The sequence below is a fragment of the Oryx dammah genome, unplaced genomic scaffold (genome assembly GCF_014754425.2).
Source record: "Oryx dammah isolate SB20612 unplaced genomic scaffold, SCBI_Odam_1.1 HiC_scaffold_27, whole genome shotgun sequence".
NCBI lineage: Eukaryota > Metazoa > Chordata > Mammalia > Artiodactyla > Bovidae > Oryx > Oryx dammah.
Window position 1 is genome coordinate 36,252,441 of NW_024070211.1, and position 21,581 is coordinate 36,274,021.

The 21,581-nt window shown below is 35.2% G+C and overlaps 1 protein-coding gene across 1 annotated transcript in view; it reads left to right on the forward strand.

Moving 5' to 3' along the window:
* Positions 1-21,581, forward strand: part of LOC120854102 (receptor tyrosine-protein kinase erbB-4) — a 1,232,614-nt gene that overhangs the window by 1,004,229 nt on the left and 206,804 nt on the right. Inside the window, exon 17 of the mRNA XM_040227918.1 lies at positions 20,859-21,300. Coding sequence (XP_040083852.1) covers positions 20,859-21,300 — 442 coding nt within the window. The remainder of the gene's footprint in view (positions 1-20,858; positions 21,301-21,581) is intronic.

A 21,581-nucleotide genomic window follows, 5' to 3' on the forward strand; every position in this document is an offset into this window, starting at 1 on the left:
CAACTTGTACAGAGAAACCTTTCCAAAAGTGTTTGCTGTAAACAGATAATATGAATTCAAGAATAAAGTTTTTCTGTGTATTTATTTTTGTTAAATTAGGAAACATTATAACATTTATAAGCTGATGAGAATGATGCAAGAAAAAAAAAAGGAAAAATGTGTATTTCAGGAGATACTGAACAACTACAGGCAAATTTTTCTTTAGTTTTTAACCTAGCATACTGCAGTTCATGGGGTCGCAAATAGTCGGACCCAACCAAGCGACTGAACAACAGAAGGAATTCAGCACGCAAGTAGAGAAGTTGGCCATAGAAAGGAAGAGAGACTATGCATACATGGTAACTGGAAGAAATTTAGAGCTTATAGGCACATATGCAGGTAGATAGTGGACTTGCTGGTAAGAAGATGGGGTAATTCACAACGTATAATCTTTTTAAATAAAATATAAGATGAGGTATCATTTTAAGTTGGAGTAGGGTAGAAAATACTGTTCACAGGGTTCTCAAGACAAGAATGCTAAACTGGTTTGCCATTCCCTTCTCCAGTGGACCACGTTTTGTCAGAAACATGTCAATCCCAAAGGAACTAGTCAATCCTAAAGGAAATCAATCCTGAATATTCATTGGAAGGACTGATGCTGAAGCTGAAGCTCCAATACCTGATGTGAAAAGCTGATTCAATAGAAAAGGCCCCAATGCTGGGAAAGATAGAAGGCAGGAGGAGAAAGGGACAACAGAGGATGAGGTGGTTGGATGGCATCACCAGCTCAATGAACATGAATTTGAACAACCTCTAGGAGATGGTGAAGGACAAGGAAGCCGGGTATGCTGCAGTCCATTTGGTTGCAAAGAGTCAGACATGCCTGAGTGACTGAATAACAACAGGGAAAATAATAGAATTTTTTAAAAAGGGAAGATTTGAGTTCATCAAATGTAGAAGGAGATCATAAGATGTATAGTATAAACTAAAATAATCTCTTTGCCATGTTTTATTCAGCTGTGTTATGATTGTTTAGATAATGTAGGCATGGGTACTTAAAAATTTGTGTTTACCCAGGATTGGTGTTCATTGGTAGGACTGATTTTGAAGCTGAAACTCCAATACTTTGGCCACCTGATGCAAAGAGCTGACTCATTGGAAAAGACCCTGATGCTGGAAAAGATTGAAGGTGGGAGGAGAAGGGGACAACAGAGGATGAAATGGTTGGATGGCATCACCGACTCAGTGGACATGTGTTTGGGTGGACTCCGGGAGTTGGTGATAAACAGGGAGGCCTGGCATGCTGTGATTCATGGGGTCACAAAGAGTTGGATACGACTGAACAAGTGAACTGAACTGAAATGGGGATTGAAGTTTTGCCAGGTAACTACTAAAGCGAGGAAGTAGAGACCAGTGAATTAAGGCTATATGAAAAATAAATGATAATACAAAGGTCATAAAAATTGTTGAGTGATAAAAGAAGTTGGCATATAAGTGGGGCTGAATGGACATTGAAAACACATTCAGGTTAATGGCCTGAACTTCCCAATATTGTCAAATATTTGAAGTAGATATACTAGCCTAGGTGAACTAAAAAAGAAACTGCTAGCCTGAAATAGTGTACTTGAAATAAAGATTCTGGTGGTGGAACCATAAATACAGCTACCAATGGGAGTGGGTGATTGAGGCTTTGGGACACAAATAAGTAAGAAATCAGGAAACCAGGGAGTTGGCGGAAGATGGAGAGAAATGAGAATATTCAACAATATTTAGAATTTAAAATTGGTTACTGGGTTTTTTAATTAACTAAACATGAACATTAGGGAGTCTTCCCTTGTGGGTCAGTAGTAAAGAATACACCTGTCAATGCAAGAGACACAGATTCGATTCCTGAGTTGAGAAGACTCCATGGAGATGGAAATGACAGTATTCTTGCCCTATGGAGAGAGGAGCCTGGTGGGCTACCGTTCATGGGATTGCAATGAGTGAGACACAATTTAGCAACTGAGCATGCACACTTGAAGTCTTAAATAATTAAGAGAAGAAACTCTTTATAATTATTCCTAGGATTCTGACTTGCAAAGTTGAATGGATATTGGTAACAGTGATTTATATGTGGCATGGTGTGAGAGTAATAAACTCATGAATGTATTTTTGGATGCATTGAATTGGGGATGATTTTGGTAGAAACAAGTGATGTTAAGTGGGGAAATTAATGTACACCTATGGAATTCTTTCCATATACAAGTGGAGTACAAGTGAATAGGAAATTTGAAATACAGAAAACTACTGTTGATGTATTTTGAGAGATTTACACATGAAGAAAAAGAGAGAAACAGTTGGAGAGGGAATAATATCAAGAGAAGGATATTTTGAAGATGGATGAAATTTCAGTCTGTTTGGAAGACTTTATAGAGTGACAGACTGGAGACACAGAATAGAGAGATGACCAATTATAGGATTTACTGAAAAATTCAGAAGAATTTAGGGGCAGAGGAAATGTGAAAGGATTAGACTTGGAGACAAAAAGACCCTTGATAACATCTTATCAGGAGAGAGAAACAGAGGATACAGAAAGATGCAGATAGATGAATAAATAAAGGCTGAGGAAGTTTTTGTTAAATGTTCTAAATTTCCTCTGAAGTTGTAGATGAAGCCATCTTACCAAGAGAGAGGAACAGTGTTTTAATATATGTGGATTTGTGAAGAGGGTAATGAGGTCTGGAATTTTTAAACTCAAATATAAATTGTGCTAATTTTTGCTTTTAAAATATTCTGATGCTAATTCACAAATTATCAATAATTTGTAATGTGATACTTTATGTGTATCCAAGTGAAGGTCATCTTTTTGTATTTTTGTATGAAAAATAATAGGTTGTGGTTTGCTATCAATGACACTGTACTCATTAAATTAGAAGACTGTTAAATATTTAATCAGAGTCTAACAGCATCCTGTGTGTGTTCTAAGAAATTAACAGATTTCAATACCTGTAGTGATAATTGCAAAATGCTGATATATAACAGTTATTTCAAATTATACCATTACCAAAAACATCAGCAATTTTTTGTGTGCATTTGTGCAGGCAGAGAACATTTGTATATCCAGAAACCAGGATTTTTTTTCTATTTAATTTTCCTTGAAATGATCTTATGTAAGTAATTATGTTGAGAGGAACAGTCCCTTATAAATAAAATATATTTGAGCCTGATTGCATTGATGAAACTAAATTTATCCTCTATCTTGGGAATTTGTGTCATGTGGCTCTCTTAAATCTAAAGCCAGTAAAGGTAGATATCCAACATCCTGATGGTTAAAGCTCACTAGCTGAGATTTACATATTTCTTTTTCTTTTCTTCTTCCTGTTTTTTTAAAGGTAAATTTTTATCTTCAAATATATTTTAAAATTATATTTAAAATTATAAAAGTAAAACATCCTCAGTATATTAAACATAGAGGTATGTGTGTACACATGGTGTTTATCCTTCTACACAGTTCAGTTCAGTTCAGTTCAGTTCAGTCGCTCAGTCATGTCCGACTCTTTGCGACCCCATGAATTGCAGCACACCAGGCCTCCCTGTCCATCACCAACTCCTAGAGTTCACCCAAACTCAAGTCCATAGAGTTGGTGATGCCATCCAGCCATCGCATCCTCTGTCATCCCCTTCTTCTCCTGCCCCCAATCCCTCCCAGCATCAGAGTTTTTTCCAATGAGTCAACTCTTCGCATCAGGTGGCCAAAGTATTGGAGTTTCAGCTTTAGCATCAGTCCTTCCAAAGAACACCCAGGACTGATCTCTTTCATAATGGATTGGTTGGATCTCCTTGCAGTCCAAGGGACTCTCAAGAGTCTTCTCCAACACCACAGTTCAAAAGCATCAGTTCTTTGGTGCTCAGATTTCTTCACAGTCCAAATTTCACATCCATACATGACCACTGGAAAAACCATAGCCCAGACCAGATGGACCTTTGTTGGCAAAGTAATGTCTCTGCTTTTCAATATGCCATCTAGGTCGGTCATAACTTTCCTTCCAAGGAGTAAGGGTCTTTTAATTTCATGGCTGCAATCACCATCTGTGGTGATTTTTACCCATATACTAATCATATATGTTAATACAACAATAAAAGGTTTTGTTTACTTATAGATATGGAAACATTACACATTATTCAGCAACATACTTTATTCAATAGTACATATAAACAGCCTTCCATATTTTAATTCTTTAAATTAAATTGTAAATTAAATTTTGGTTTGTTTGTTTTTGACTATTTTGCCAAAAAAAACTAAAGTACTAATAATAATATATCAGTGGTCACAAAAGAGATGATGGTGTTTTCCAACTCACTGCCATGGAGTGAAGTTAAGGCCTATTAACTGCCATCTCTTGTTCTTCTATTTGCCTGAAGAAAAACTGAAACTTTGCATGAACTCAACTGGCAAGATGAGCCATATGACCAGGTAATATCTCACATGGAAAAATAATGTTATATAACCTGAAAAGTTAAAAGACTGAGAAGAAGAAATTTTGCATCAGTTGAGAGATTTAAAATAAAAAATTAATAGGTCTACTTCATACTTCTTTTAGATTATTTCTTTAATAATCATTTACAACATGTTAAATTATCTTTCCTGGATGCCCAGACAGTACATGGTATAGTATCAAATATGGCCTAATGTTAATAGTATACATAATTTCAATAATAGAAAAATAATAGACAAGGAACAGATTGAAAAATTAATATTCTAGCTGAGAAGAGAATCTGGTTAATATAGATATGGAATTTTTCTTTAATAATAATGATTTCTTCTGCATGTAAATAAAATGGTTTCAGGCAGTGTAAAGTCATCTTGCTATTATTTCAATATTGCTTGAATTGACTTAGGTTCAATTTTTTTCTTTGTTTATGTTTTATCTGGTGGCTCTAAATCTCTATTCAGAACATCTGTGGACTCATAACATCTTGTAAGCAATTAATTCAGAAAAAAAATGGGTTTCCCCATAATTAGAAATGTGTTCTAATTAGGAATTGGGCATTTATATAAGTTAAAAAAGTAGGTATATTGTTAAACATTGTTATTCTTCTCCAAAGTGTGTAGTTGTGATTTTGGTCACAATAAACCTCCCCTTAGAACATTAAAAAAAAAAAAAAGCCTTTCTATGCTAAAAACATTGTTTAAAGTGTGGTGCAGTGACCAAAAAATCTTTACAAGGAGGGTTTGTTTGTCTTTTCTCTGACTTTTCTGTAGAGTATTCTAAAAAAAGATAGAAACAGCTTCACCCTATCATTTTTTATCTTTGGGTTACTTCCAAGATACTGTGGGCCCAGGATTTAGAAAAAACTGAATATCTGTAGTTTTTCCAAGTTAAATGTTAATGAAGAAATCTGTTTTCTTCATGTTCTACTTATTGATCTTCTAGTACAGTATTTGAAGTTCATAAATTATGAAAACATTTTAGTACTTTTGAAGTTTGTCTATTTGAAAATGGATAGCAATGAACAATCTGTCCAGTACATCATACTTAAATCCCACAATTCAGAAACTACACTCTTGAAGTTTTGTAAGATTCTACTTCAGTTCAGTTCAGTTCAGTCGCTTAGTCATGTCCGACTCTTTGTGACCCCATGAAACACAGCACACCAGGCCTCCCTGTCCATCACTATCTCCTGAGAGTTCACTCAAACTCAGGTCCATCGAGTCGGTGATGCCATCCATCGTCTCTCATCCATGCCTCTCATCCTCTCTCGTCCCCTTTTCCTCCTGCCCCTAATCCCTCCCAGCATCAGAGTCTTTTCCAGTGAGTCAACTCTTTGCATGAGGTGGCCAAAGTACTGGAGTTTCAGCTTTAGCATCAGTCCTTCCAAAGAACACCCAGGGCTGATCTCCTTTAGAATGGACTGGTTGGATCTCCTTGCAGTCCAAGGGACTCTCAAGAGTCTTCTCCAACTTAGCGTTACTTGTAAATGTGTAGGGCATCTCCCTACCCAACCCACAATAAAAGTACTCAGTCAAGGCTGATGCAGGTAAAGCCTGTTGAATGACCAAGAGACTGATACTTAAGCAGAGTGGCTCAGACTGTAAAGTGTCTGCCTACAATGCGGGAGACCCGGGTTCGATCCGTGGGTCAGGAAGATCCCCTGGAGAAGGAAATGGCAACCCACTCCAATATTCTTGCCTGGAGAATCCCATGAGTAGAGGAGCCTGTTGGGCTGCAGTTCATGGGGTCGCAAGGAGTTGGACACGGCTGAGCGACTTCATTTTCACTTTCAATAGAAACACCAGGGTTATTAACTGTTACCTGAAAAGGGAAGAGTTATCTGTGTCGTTTGTTTTTAAAAATGGGATTATCTGGAGATAAAGTACTTGATAGTTCAACACAAGTAAAGAAGGAGAGCTTGGAAAATCTGGACCTCGTTCCTTTTACACTTAGGATTTTACTTGGGTGACAAGTGGAAATTAAGCCTGATGTCAGCGGCTTCAACAAATAGGTTTATGTGTCAGTCTTTAAAATACAGAGAAGACTAGAAGTGTGGGGGCTACTATTGCCTTTGGTTCCATGGAGCAGTAACATCAGGGTCAGAATCCATGTCATTTTCTTATCTTTCTATTTTGGTAGCAAGATGGCTGCTGCAGCTCTAGCATGACGTCTGAGGACAGAGGAGGAGGGACAGAGTTCATCACTTTTGCTTGTCCTTTTCCAGAATTCTTTTAGCCGACATTTGCTTTTCTCTCATCGGCCAGAATCTTTTTTTTTTTTTTTTTTTAATTAACATCAGGATATAGAGAGACTGGGGAAATTGTTGAGCTTTTTAAAAATCCCTGAATTAGAAGCTATTAGGGAACAGGGGATTAGGAATGACAGTTGGGTTAGTCAATTTGACACAGTATGGTGGGAGTGAGGGGGCTTCCTAGGTGGCGCTAGGAGTAAAAAACCCAGCTGTCAATGCAGGAGACTTAAGAGATGTGGGTTTGATCCCTGGGTCAGGAAGCAGGAAGATACTCTGGAGGAAGAAATGACAACCCCCTCCAATATTCTTACCTGGAAAGTCCCTTGGACAGAGGAGCCTCATGGGCTGCAGTCCATGGAGTTGCAAAAAGTCAGACATGAAGGAAGCGACTTAGTTCACAGGTATGTAGGCATGTGGTGAGGGTGAGAGATAAACCAAACTCCTACAAGAAAACAAAAATAACAACTGATCCAAGGATTCTTTTCATGGCTTTTAGGAGAAAATATTTTGCTTATTACCTTAAATTCAGTAATAAGCAAATATTAAACATGTATATTAGCTTCAGTTCAAGAAACATGAAATAAATAACTTTTCCCATTATCTTTTCACTAGAAGTATTTTAGAATTACACTTCTGTTAAGTTTAAAAATATATAGAAAATTCTAAAATTGTTGAAATATTTATGTGATTTTAAGGGTTGATTTAAGATGAAAAATATCTAAATATTTATAGAATTTTTCATTCAGTTATTTATTCATGTAATGTTCATTTAATTCTTGTTTTCATGAGACAAAATAGGCTCCCAAAAATATAAGGACACCTGTGACATAATTCCAGCACTTAAAGGATATATATCTGTACTTTTAAAAATAGAAACTTTGTTATTTTACCTTTAGCTCTGAATATATACACATCCCTAAAGTTATTTGAAATTTACACATTGCTCATGTGTAAACTTTAACATGGCACCTCTACTCTAGAACTCCTAGATGAGCTAAATTAAACTAGAATTCAATAGATAATGGGATATATTAGAACTAAATGTTATAGATTAGAAATAAAAGAATATTTGCCCTCAAAGGGATAGATTATGCCTAAGTATAATTTTATTTAATTTGTCAATAAGGAAAATGTTGGTGACCTTGACAAGTACTGATTTAGTGGAAAACCTAAAATGTAATGGGAATTAGTTCAGTAATTAAGAAAGCACAAAATTAATTATAAAAACCTAAATAAGTTTAGTTTGAGAGTGTATAAAAGAGACACATAGTGCTAAGGGGAGATATTCTTATGATAGCAAAATGGAATGAATTGGGTCACAGAGATGGTGATAAAATTGAGGCTATTTATTAGCACTTAGTACTTGATATCTAAAAACATAAGGTTGTTCCAGTGAAAATTACAAACTCATAAAATAAAAAAAATGTGAAGTGGCATATTCCAGAATAATTATGTTTAGCTACCTTTTTCAATTACAAAAGTTTCTTTAATACCAAACGTTCAACTCTCTGAAAAGGAGGTATCATTAGGACTCAGAATTAACAAAGATCTGTATAGACTTCCAAAGGTGCTTAGTTTCAGCTTGTCTTACCCAATGGGAAGAACAGCTCTGGTATAATAGTACAAATAACATTTTAAAATGTATTAGCTATTTTAGATGTGTATTACATCAAAAATGAATGTTTTCAAATGATTACAACAAAAATAGATTGATACAGCAAACTTTACCAAACTTTGGAGAAACAAAGCTCCAAAATAAGTTTATCAGGGAAACAAAAGGAAAACGAGGAAGAAAGAAAACAGAAATGAAAACAAAAGCCCGTTAGTTCAGTTGAGTTCAGTTCAGTCACTCAGTCGTGTCTGACTCCTTGCGACCCCATGGACTGCAGGATGCCAGGCTTCCCTGTCCATCACCACTCCTGGAGTTCACCCAAACTCATGTCCATTGAGTCGGTAATGCCAAAAACTCTTGAACCTTTTTCTTCCTTTTCTTTTTTTTAGCATTCCCAGAGAAAAAATAAAGTATTGGAAATGCTTAAAGAAAATGGCATTATGTTATCTGTGGTTCTCTTTAATTAAAAAATGTGAAGCTATTAATAAAATCAGCATAGGTATAAGTGTTGACATTAGAAGAGGAACAAGCAGACACAGAAATCTGAAGGCATATTGAAACGATAACAGTATACATTTACATTGTTTGGCACCTCAAATCCGTAGAACCAAAGGAATCACCACTTCTCCATCCAAATGATTTTTCTCTTTGTTTCTCACACCCATAATGGGAATCATCAACCTTCCACTCACCCAACCACCAGAGTCTTGTCATCTTTGGCTCCTCCTTTGTCTCTCTTCACCATCAGGTTTATGCACTGGATGTATATTTCTGCTGTTGTAAATACTTTTCCACTTCATCCTCTATACTTCCCTACTCTGTCCCTCACTGCCACCAATAAGAACTATTGAAATAGTTATTTAATCTTCTTTTCCTGGCTTATCTATCTAGTGTATTAGAAGAATAATCTTTCTAATATACTCATAATCATATTTTAATGAAAACAGGAAAGGTTTTAGAGTAAAACAAGACAAAATTCAAAATGACTAACCACTTAGAATGCTTAAGACCTGCTGCAAGTTTTATAACCTCCCTCAGATTCATCAAACATAAATAATCAATATGTTAGAAGAATTAGTTGACATAACGCATATAAAACACATCAGCAGGCAAATAATCCACCTCCATGCAGGAGACAGTGGAGATGCAGGTTCCCCTGGAGGAAGAAATGACAACCTGCTCCAGTACTCTTGCCTGAAAAATTCCATGGAAGAGTAGCCTGGCAGGCTACAAACCAAAGAGTCACAAAGAGTCAGACATGATAGAGTTACTAAGCACAACACATATAAAACACATGCCAAGTGTAGCTTTGTTTTTCAATCCTGAAAAAATGTTCAGTGATCCCACATGGATGTCCAAAACCCTGGCATTTTCCCCATAGCTGTAGCTGCTCTTAAAGTCTCCTCCCTTGTCATTTCATCTAGCTTCTCATTAATGTGTGCAAGTCCCCTTAGTGGGACAAAAGGTTGCCAGAAGGGCAAAATAAGTAGAAAATATGTCATCTAAATGAAAAGAGTGATTTTTTTTTCAAGGACATTTTCTTACTCCATTTGTGTATTTCATAAAAAAAATTGTTTTTACTCTAAGGCAAGTAAAGGGGTGCTTTATAAACATATTAAAAATCAAAGATGTTTTATATACATAATCGTATGTAAAATGAAAAAAAAATCAAAGTTTTAGGTAAATTAGCTTGTAAATTCTCTCAAAATGGGGCTGTTTAATCTGTATTATATGACTGTGCCCAATAAACTTGACACAAATGTGTGATGTTTTGATAAAGATAAATGCAATTTTCTATAATCTGTGATCTCTGTTAGTAGCGTGTATTTTGTTGTGCTTAGTTGCTCAGTCGTGTCCGACTCTTTGCAACCCCATGGACTGTATCCCTCCAGGCTCCTGTGTCCGTGGGAATTCTCCAGGCAAGACTATTGGAGTGAGTAGCCTATCCCTTCTCCAGGGGAATTTCGTGACCCTGGCATCCAACGGGGATCTCCTGAATTGCAGGTGGATTCTTTACCAGCTGAGCTACAGGTAACTATAGGTAGCTGAGCTACCTATGCCCATTAGTAGCATAGGTGTATGAAATTACAGTGATGAGAATGAATGGAGATTTTGAGGTGAAGAAAAATGTTAATAAGTGAGAATAAAGGATCGTGCCTATAATGATTTACTTCTCCCCTACTTTAGTTCCTGTGGAAGAATAGGTAATGGGATAGAGCAGTGTTTAGTGGATCTTGTATTTTGCAATTAAATATTTTAAAAATTATGTTCATTTCATTAAACATATGTATATATTCTATTCTACTTATACAGATGATGTTTAAAGTGTTCTACTAATATGAACATTGATTGTATTGTATAAGTATAAACCACACAATACATACACACAACTCTAAAGACAGAAAATTTACCTGAGCTCTTACACAAATCTGCTAAAAGTTCTTTCTTATCTAATTCTCTTTCAGTATTTTATTTGTAACAATTCATAGATATTTGTCAATTATACTTCAGCAAAGCTGAAAACAATTCAAAGGTGTAAAATTCATAGGTCAGTTATTTGTACTCTTAGGATTGTGTATTTAATCATGAGAATAGTTGCCTCAAAAATCAAATGTGCAGGGTTGTATGCTTTCCTAAAATTGCAACAAACAAAAACTCATAGAGAGGTATAAATATTACTTGTAAATTGAAGGAAGGAATCACTGAAAAACTATTAGAACTTTTTTCAGTTCTAATTCTAGACATAATCCAAGTGATATTTACATATTTGTTTAATGGTAAAATCTTTTCTGAAATACCTTGTAATGCTGTGTTTTGAATAATATGTAATAGCATATTGAAAACTTACTGGGAGAAACATTTATTTAAACACATGAAAAGTCAAAAAACATTCATTTTCTTAGGAAGAGGGACAGTATATTTTGCTTCATCTGCTTTAGCACTTACATTTCTTGTCACATTTAAGATATAATAGAGGAATCTCAAATCCTAATCAAAGGATACTGTAATACCCTAGGTAATATACTGTAATACTCTAGGTCTCATCAAATAAAAGCTATAACTATCAACTGATGCATGCCTCAGAGTTTTATCCACATCACTTTCATTTGCTCAAAAAACAAAAGATGTGTCATATTTATAGAGGAAGTAGAATCATGGGTCAGATAAGTACAGTTTACAGGAGGGGAAAAAGAAAAAAAAAAACACACACATTAATATGGCTCTCCTTGCCCTAGGCAGTAACCCTTAAACTGTCTTCTGGGGAATTTCAATATTTTCTAGTGTTTCAAGATCTCTTGTTTCAAATCTGAACCACTTTGGGGAAGACTGAACAGATGAACAGTGCAGTAAGGACTATCACCAGAGTGATAGATTCTGCTTGTCTTTGCTTTTCCTTTAGGAAATTCAAGTTTTTTAATCCCCTCAAAATCTTGTTAACTGTTCTCTCACTGAGAAAATAAAATGAAGCTAAGTGAAGAACTAAAGCACTTATAATTGTCAATAAGCACATCAATGACTTAATAGACATGAATCATAATGGATATAGCAATGCAAAGAAAGTGCCAGTGTGATGAGAATTATAACATTAAGATAATGTAAAATCAAATATAAAATTAAATAAAAACTAAATATAAAATCAAAGAGTTTATTAGAACTCCTAAATAAATTTATGTGCATTTTATATTCTCTGTTATCAAATATAAGTATTGAAGAAAAATCTGATTAATTCTATTTCTCTTCTCTAAAGTAATTCTAATGAAACATCTTTAGAAAGACAACTTAGTATAGGTGAAAAATTGAGGAACTTGAGATTACAAGATGTAAAATGTTAGCATTACTATTTATGTTTGACCTTATCTAAGTATCTTACCTTTTTTGAGTCTATTTCTTATTTTTAATATGGGGGTTATAAGATCTATCTATATTGCATAGTTATTGTGAAAGTATGCAATGTATGTAAAAAGAATATTTTAATTAAAAATATACAAGTATTATTAGAATGAAAAGTCTTATATTCAGTCTATTTAAATTATTTGAACATAAGTGCAGTATTTAAGACCAAATAAATCCCTGATATATCTCTATAAAAGGGGACAGTTCTATATCAAGAGAGATAGAGTCTTTGATGTTTTCATTTATATTAGGTTATTTCCCTTTGAAAAAGGAAATAATTGTTAGTGACATTACAAGTGTCATAAAACCAATGAGTACCTCATGGCAGTCAAATCTTGTGTTCCTCTTATTTGGACAGAACTTTTCCTGTGTTTGTACTTCCCTTGTGGCTCAGCTGGTAAAGAATCTGCCTGCAATGCGGGAGACCTGGATTTGATCCCTGGGTTGGGAAGATCCCTTGGAGGAGGGAAAGGCTATTCATTCCAGTATTCTGACCTAGAGAATTCCATGGACTATACAGTCCATGGGGTCGCAAAGAATCAGACATGACTGAGCGACTTTCCCTTTCCTGTGTTTAAACTGCTTACATACATAATTAATATAATACTGAAATGGTCCTATATGTGAAATGGTATTATTTATCTCATTTGACAACTGATTCTAAGAATTTTCTTTCAGTAAAGAGTCAAGATGTTTTTGATCAACTACATTTAAAAAGCAAATTAGGAAATGTAGTCTATTACTGTGGATACATTTAACCTCTGGCCCATGATAGATTCATGCTTTTTGTCTGATGGTTACTATAACATTTTTGGAGGAAAAATAAGATACAAGATGTTAACCAATGTCATATAATCATATTTTTAAAACAAAATAAAAGCTTACAGAGAGTCATCACTTCTGACTCTAATGTATGAAACATCCATTTGTGTTACATGTAGGTTTGTTGTTGTTTGGTCACTTGTGTGTCTGGCTCTTTCCAACACCATGGACTCTTCTGTCCAACACCCGCCAGACTCTTCTGTCCATGGGATTCTCATGGTTTATTACAGACAGTAACTAACTTACCTTTCCAGGAGGTGAAACGTGATAATATTTAGGTACTCTTGTATGAATGTGTATGTGTTCATTTATTTATACCTATATATGTAAGGAGTTAAGGAACTTCCCTGGTGGCTCAGACAGTAAAGCGTCTGCCTACAATGCTGGAGACCCGGGTTCAATCCCTCGGTTGGGAGGATCTCCTGGACAAGGAAATGGCAACCCACTCCAGTATTCTTGCCTGGAAAATCCCATGGATGGAGGAGCCCGGTTACAGTCTATAGTCCATGGGGTTGCAAAGAGTTGGACATGACTGAGCAACTTCACTTTTTAATGTAAAGAGTTATCTGGAAGTGTCCTAGATTCTCTAAACGGAGCTAAGTATTTATCAAAGGACAAACATTTAATTTACTGTTCACAAAAGCTTACTTTTGAGAGTGAATGGGGTTCTACTGGTACTTAACAGTGGTACAAACTGAGACTGTCTTGGCCTAAGTGAGGCGTATGTTTTGCCAGTGCTTAAGATGTTTGCTGGCACTAGTGGTAAAGAATCCACCTGCCAATGCAGGAGACTCATGAGTCGTGGGTTTGATCTCTGGGTTGGGAAGATCCCCTGGAGTAGAAAATGGCACCCCACTCCAATATTCTTGCCTAAAAAATCCCATGGACAGAGGAACCTGGAGGGCTACAGTCCATGGGGTCACAAAGAATCTGACACAACTGAGCACTGTTTCAAAAGTATTTGATTTCATGATAGTATTAAACAGGATCCCTGGTGGCTCAGATGGTAAAGCGTCTGTCTACAATGCAGGAGACCCAGGTTCCAGCCCTGGGTTGGGAAGATCCCCTGGAGAAGGAAATGACAATCCACTCCAGTACTATAGCCGGGAAAATCCCATGGCTAGAGGAGCCTGGTAAGGGTCTATAGGGTTGCAAAGAGTCAGACACGACTGAGCGACTTCACTTTCACTTTCAGAGGCAAATATGTCAGATCTCAGAAATCTGAGAAAGACTAGGTAGCTCCTGCTGTGTTTATTTCTTATTACCTTTGGTGAAGAATGTACTTATGTGTAGTTAAACTGAGTTATTTGATGGTGGTACTGCTCTTCCAACTAGTGGAGGCAGACATATAATTATTAGGTTGGTGAAAAAGTAATTGTGGTTTTGCATTGTTGAACTTTGCTGTTTGATATTGGAATACATTCTTAAATATTTAATATGTTGTTATATTAGACCATTTTAATGAGCATTTCTGACTTTATATTTTTTGTTAATGACTGATTACTAGCTGTTTATTTTGTATTTATTTTAGACTAGGGAAATGATGTTAGACAAAAAGCAAGATAGAATGATTTTCTTATTTGAGTTCAAAACAGCAGGGACAACTTGCAACATCAACAACTCATTTGGCCCAGGAACTGCTAGTGAACGTACAGTGCAGGGGTGGTTCAACAAATTTTGTGAAGGAGATGAGTGCTTTGAAGATGAGGAGTGCAGTGGCTGGCCATTGGAATTTAACAATGACCAGTTGAGACAATCATGGAAGCTGATCCTCTTACAACTACAGGAGATGTTGCTAAAGAACTCAATGTCGACCATTCTATGATAGTTCAGCATTTGAAGCAAATTGGAAAGGTGAAAAAGCACAATAAGTGAGTGCCTCATAAGCTGACCACAAATCAAAAAAAATCATTTTGAAGTGTCATCTTCTTTTATGGTATGCAACAGCAACAGACCATTTCTTGATCAGACTGTGACATGTGATGAAAAGTGGATTTTGTATGACAACCGGTGACGACCAGCTTGGTGGTTAGACCAAGAAGAAGCTCCAAAGACTTCCCAAAGCCAAACTTGCACCAAAAAAAAAAAGGTCTTGGTCACTATTTGGTGGTCCCCATCTGATCCACTACAGCTTTCTGAATCCCAGCAAAATCATTATATCTGAGAGGTACACTCAGTAAATCAGTAAGTCAATGGGATACACTGAAAATTGCAACACCTGTAGCTGGCATTGGTCAACAGAAAGGGCACAGTCATTCTCCACAACACCACCTGACTGCATGTCACACAACCAACATTTGAAAAGTTGAAAGAATTGGGCTCCAAAATTTTGCCTCATTCCCCATATTCATCTGACCTCTCGCCAACCGACTTCCTCTTCTCCAAGCATCGCCACAGTGTTTTGCAGGGAAAACGCTTCGACAACCCGCAGGAGTCAGAAAATGCTTTCCAAGAGTTTGTCGAATCCTGAAGCACAGATTTTTTACACTACAGGAATAAACAAACTTATTTTTTGTTGTCAAAAATGTGTTGATTGTAATAGTTCCCATTTTGATTAATAAGATGTGTTTGAGCCTAGTTATAATTTAAAATTCACAGCCCGAAACCATAATTACTTTTCACCAACCTAATAAAAGTCAAATTGGTCTGAGGTGAAAACATTTTTCCAGCATGATATAACACTATAAGGAAAAATTGTGAAGATTTGAAAGGTAAACATAAAGTAATAATGCTAGAGGCATTATTTTACACTTTCATTTAAACGTTTTTTTATTCAAAAATGGTTAAAATGATCTAATTAGCCTGTTAGACTTGTTTGTTTATAATTCTGTGTAAATTAAAAAAAAAAAATCAGTTTAACACCTTTAGTACCCATGGGCAGAAAATAAAGCAGCCCTAAGCTTTAAAAATATATATGTATTTATTTGGCTGTGCTGGGGCTGAGCTGTGGTATTCGGGGATCTTTAGTTTTGGCATGCAAACTCTTCGCTGCAGCATGTGGAATCTAGTTCCCTGACCTGGGATTACCCAGGCCCGCTGTATTGGGAGTGTGGAATCTTAGCCACTAGAACACCAGGGAAGCCCTATGGCCCTAAGTCTGATCCAAAGGATTCTGAGGATCTGACTTCAAATTGTTTAATTTAGAGCTTCTAAAAGTGGAGTTCTCTGATATAAAGTCAATACCGTGAGTTGTAAACTATATCATCAGCGTGTTATATTAATAGAACTTCTGATTGATTCCTTTATCTGTAATTGAAAATTATTCTATACTTAAGAAATAAAGAAAAAACATGCCTATGTTATAAATTTAAAATCCTTTTATTTGGTGAAATTAACACAAAAGAATCTTATGGATTTAGCATTCTTTTCACTAGTGGGAAAGAAGCTGCCTGCCAAGGCAGGAGACTTAAGAGACACAGATTTGATCCCCGCGTTGGGAAGATCCTCTGGAGTAGGAAATGACAACCACTCCAGGATTCATACCTGGAGAATCACATGGACAGAGGAGCCTAGCGGGCTACAGTCCATAGGGACACCACTGAAGTGACTTAACACAGCACAGCACAGTGAGTATATTAAAGTACCAGTCTTACTAAGTTTACAGTTTTAAAGAAAATACCACTGCACATATTTTGTAGAATAGTCTGCCCTTGACATTAAATGAAACAAAATTGGTGTAATCAAATAGTTTTAAAACCATATGAATTTTAATCATAAATTATATTCACTTTATTTTGTCTCTGATTTGTTATCTGAAAGGAAACAGATCAGTGAAAGAAAGTATTTGGATGTTTATAAAATCAAGTTCCATGATTCACTCACATTTTATATTCTCCAGTGAGGAATAGCATAGTTAAAATATACTAATGACTAATAAGAATACATCTTATTATATGAATAGTGTAGTCTGGGGAGACACTACTCTTCAATATACAATTTTTAAACAGATAATTGCATTCAAGATAATAGAGTAATTTATAGTGTTGTCTCTGAACTTCTAAAAGAAATTGTGAAATCCAAGTTATATGCTTTTAAATAAATTAGTCACGTTCATTTGTGATTCAGAATCCTTATTATATTAGTTTCTATGAGTAGATGGAAGATACCAGTTTCATTATATATTTTAAAATCACAGAATAAGATAAAATCTCATCTGATAGCATCCTTTTAGTAAAAGCTCTCGCTTGTCATTTGACATGCCCTATCTTGTATACTTCAGGGTATCCCAAAGGTTTTTAATGGACAGGCAAAAGTCAGAGAACAAGCAATACTCCTATTACAGATAAGGGATTACAGAGTATTCTAGGTCTCTTGGTTTTGACCCTTATGATTTCATTAATGTCACATCTTAGCCTCTAAGAGGTTACTCTGACCCATATGTAAGAGGAACACACTCTACTTTAGGAATATAGCTGAGTGGGCAATAGTTAGCACTAGACCTAGGAGAGATACACAACAATTTAAAACTGCAACTTAAGTAACTATATCCCTTTTATCCAAAGGATTCTTATAAAGAGTGAAGCATTAACTTTCAGGGGGAAAAAAAAGGGCATCAATCCTACACCTACAAATGTCTAGGAATCATCAAAATTGCGGGGGAGTACGAAATGTGAAGTGGTATAACTTTTCAAATTAGATTGATCTTATAAAATGTAATGTCAATTGTAAGAAACATAGTGGCAATTAAATGTCTCAGACACATTAAGCTATAATGAATAGAAAATACCTTCAGAAGTACTTAGATCATAAAAATGGACAGTGAAAGCAAAATGAAATCTTAATTGAAAAAATGCAAAATAAACATTCTAAAAGAAAAAAGAAAGAAAACAAGGCTATTATTGTAAAACTAAGCTTTTAGACAAAGATTTATTTTTTCTGTCACTAACCTATATTTCAAAGGGAAGACATAGTGGAGAATATTAGAAAAATATTCAATAGTAAAAATAAAAAATAAGAATGCTAGAGTCATATAATTCAGAAACAACTACCATTTAGTGTCTTATTGTACATTTTTCTAGATCTTTTTCCTGCACACATATATGTATATGTGTGTAAGAATTTTTTTTCTGATTTAGTGACTACTGTGTTTTAACTCAGTCTTTTTGATTTCTAGTCTACATCTTTACATGCCAATATGTTCTATTTCATCTACTATCAAATCCATATTCTAATTTCTCAAGTTATCGAAAAAATTTCTGTATAGCTGGCTTGTCAAAACTAGAGTCCAGGCCAAGGTTACATTTCATGTCAATTTTTTAATTAATATTAAATCTTCTTAATCAAAATCAGTACCTTTTATCATGATATTCACTTATTAAAAATACAAGCAAGTTTTCTTATAGAATAGAACATTGTTGCTTTTCAACTTAATTGCTTCCTTGTGGTTAATTTTTTATTATTATTATTTTTCAAGAGTAACTTCTGCTGTACTAAGAAGAATTAGGCCTCTTTAAACATCCAACAAGAATTTATGTATGAATTTTAGGTGCAGAAACTCTAGTTCTTTGCTTCTTTGGATTGTTTGTAACACTTCCATTCCTGCAAAGTGGTAAAAGAAGGAAACAACTAGAGGAATGCAGATCAACCAAGGAACTGCTGAAGGAAAATAACAAAAGTAAAAGCTAACTAGAAAATCATAGAAATTACTGTCTGTTGAGTTTTTAAATGTTTTATTTTCATTGCCAGGACTAAGTAGAAATGATATCCATTTGAATTAGATGAATAAAATAGAGTCAGGAGTCTTGTTCTGTTGGAAATGATCCCTCTTAAAATGAAAGACCAACAAAAAAATAGAGAATTTTCTTTTAATTTAATTTTCTTTTAAAATAGTGACATTGACAAGTGCTTGCATAAATACATACCGTTTATTCTTTTGCAAAATGGATAAGTAGAGGACGATTAGAGCTTAGTTCAAATCTACAGCTTGCAAAATGCTGGGGACTATTCTCAATCATGCATAAATCCCTTACAATAAAACATTGGGCTAAGGAAACAAAAACGTAACTCTTTTTATAATAGTGACTTTTCAGAGATGTATTTATTAAGCACTTGAACTGAAAAACCTGCCTTGAGTTGAAGACTTAAAATGTTTTCTGAAATGCATATTTAACTGGAATACCAAAAATGTGATCTTACACATACCAAAAGGCATTACAATGATGAGTTTGTTTCCATACTGTAGTGTAATTTTCTCAGCATAGATTTTTATGTCTTTAGAAAATTCCATTTAGGAAAATCTGGTTGAATTATAGCAACATTTCAATGTGCTGAAGGAATTTCAACTGACAGGCAACAACCTTTAGGATGAACCACTTTTTAAGGTTTCTTTGCAGTTTTATATGACAATAATATAACAGTTATAATGTTTAAAAGACATGACTTCATTTATAGAAAAAGTTAGACAGAATTTTTTTTCCAACAGCTCTTTAAAATTTAGATATTTATGATAACCCTGTATGCGAGACAGCAAAAGAGACACAGATGTATAGAACAGTCTTTTGGACTCTGTGGGAGAGAGAGAGGGTGGGATGATTTGGGAGAATGGCATTGAAACATACATAATATCATATAAGAAATGAATCGCCAGTCCAGGTTAGATGCATGATACAGGATGCTCAGGGCTGGTGCACTGGGATGACCCAGAGGGATGGTACGGGGACAGAGGGTGGAGGGAGGTTCAGGATGGGGAACACGTGTACACCCGTGGTGGATTCATGTTGATCTATGGCAAAACCAATACAATATTGTAAAGTAAAAAAAAATAATAATAATAATAATAAAAATATTTTACTTTGGATCATCCACTTTCATTATTTCTGATCTTTGAGCAAAACTTTATCTTTCAGGAACAAGTAATATTTTTTTTTCCTAAGAGTGTAGCTGTATAAAGTAAGTTCTTCTGCAAATAGTAATATAAAACATAAAACAGTTTACCATAGAAAACATGAACATTCAGAGAAGTCTTTTTTAGTTTTGATATCTATCATGACTTCATAGTCAATATGTGTTTTACTTTGAACTGTTTCATATGGCATATGAAATTAATGTATTTCAAGACTGACTACAGGAAGTTCATAGATACTAATCTATTCTAGGACAAGAAGTTAAGACCATAAACATTTTCAAGTAAGCAAAAAATTTAATCTTAGAAAACAAAAAGTGATCAGTATCAAAAGCATGTTTTAGTAAGCAATATATTAGAGAGACATTTTAAGAATAAAAATCTCAGTCAATGTCTTCCTATTTTAATGCTGTTTATGTATTTTTATTTAATACTTAATGTATAGACTTCTTTCATGGGTATATGATGCTTAGTCAAGCTTTTGATAATAATGCTTACTCCAGTCATCATAACTCTGAAAACCTGTCTGACCCAAATCTTCATCTTTCTCCTGCCCCTGTTCCCAACAGCATTGCCCTTGACAGAGTTTGAAATAACACTTTGTCAATGCATCTCTCTGTTGGTATCTTTGTATGCCAGAGGCATGGGGTTCATATGTCCTCAAACGACTCATTCTTGGTTTAGAACAGTGGTTCTCAATTGGCAGTCATTTTGACACACATTTGGCAATGTCTGGAGACAATGGCATGACTAGGGAGAGGGGGAGTGTTGCTGGCATCTAGGGGGTGGGGGATGAGGATGCTGCTAAACATCCCAAAATGCGTAAGACAGTCCCCAGAATGAACAGGTATCCGGCCCCGAATGTCAATAGTGCCACTGTTGAGAAAGCCTGCTTTAGAGAAAATGTTGAAAATAGTAGCATATGTCACAACAATACTATTTAAATGCATTTTTATTCTTTATAGATAAAAGTAAAACAATTTAAAGTGATCCTGTATCAAAAATTTGGCATTTGTTCTTCCTTTTGTTATCAAATTTTACATGTTTCATCAAATGGCATGTTATGGCTGCTCATCTCCAAAGATTAGTTGTCTGTGCATGGTTTACTATTAAAAAACAAAGCAAAAACAAAAAAAAAAGTGCAGTTTTTACCATGAGAAAAGGTAACGCGTTTTTGTTTGTGTTTCTTCTAACTGATGAGACTTGTGATATGTGGGTAAACAACCATCCTTTCCTCTTTTTCTGTCTTTTCTCTCTTACTCTTATTATTCTCTTTTCCATTCTGGTTGGCAGGACTCCTCTAATTGCAGCTGGAGTCATTGGTGGGCTCTTCATCCTGGTCATTGTGGGCCTAACATTTGCAGTTTATGCTCGAAGGAAGAGCATCAAAAAGAAAAGAGCCTTAAGAAGATTCCTGGAAACAGAGGTGAGATGTTCATTTCTTCCGTTCATGTGTTTAGGGACTTTCATTACAGTTAGGTTTTTATGATACTCAGTTTTTAATCCAAGTGAAAATTCTGTTTGGTTTTCTGCTGAGGATTTATATTTTTATAGTATGCTTTGGTAGCTTAGAGTGTAAAGAATCTGCCTGTAATGCAAGAGACCCGGGTTCAGTTCCTAGGTCTGGAAGATCCCCTGGAGAAGGGAATGGCAACCCATTCCAGTATTCTTGCCTGGAGAATTCCATGGACAGATGATGGGGTCACA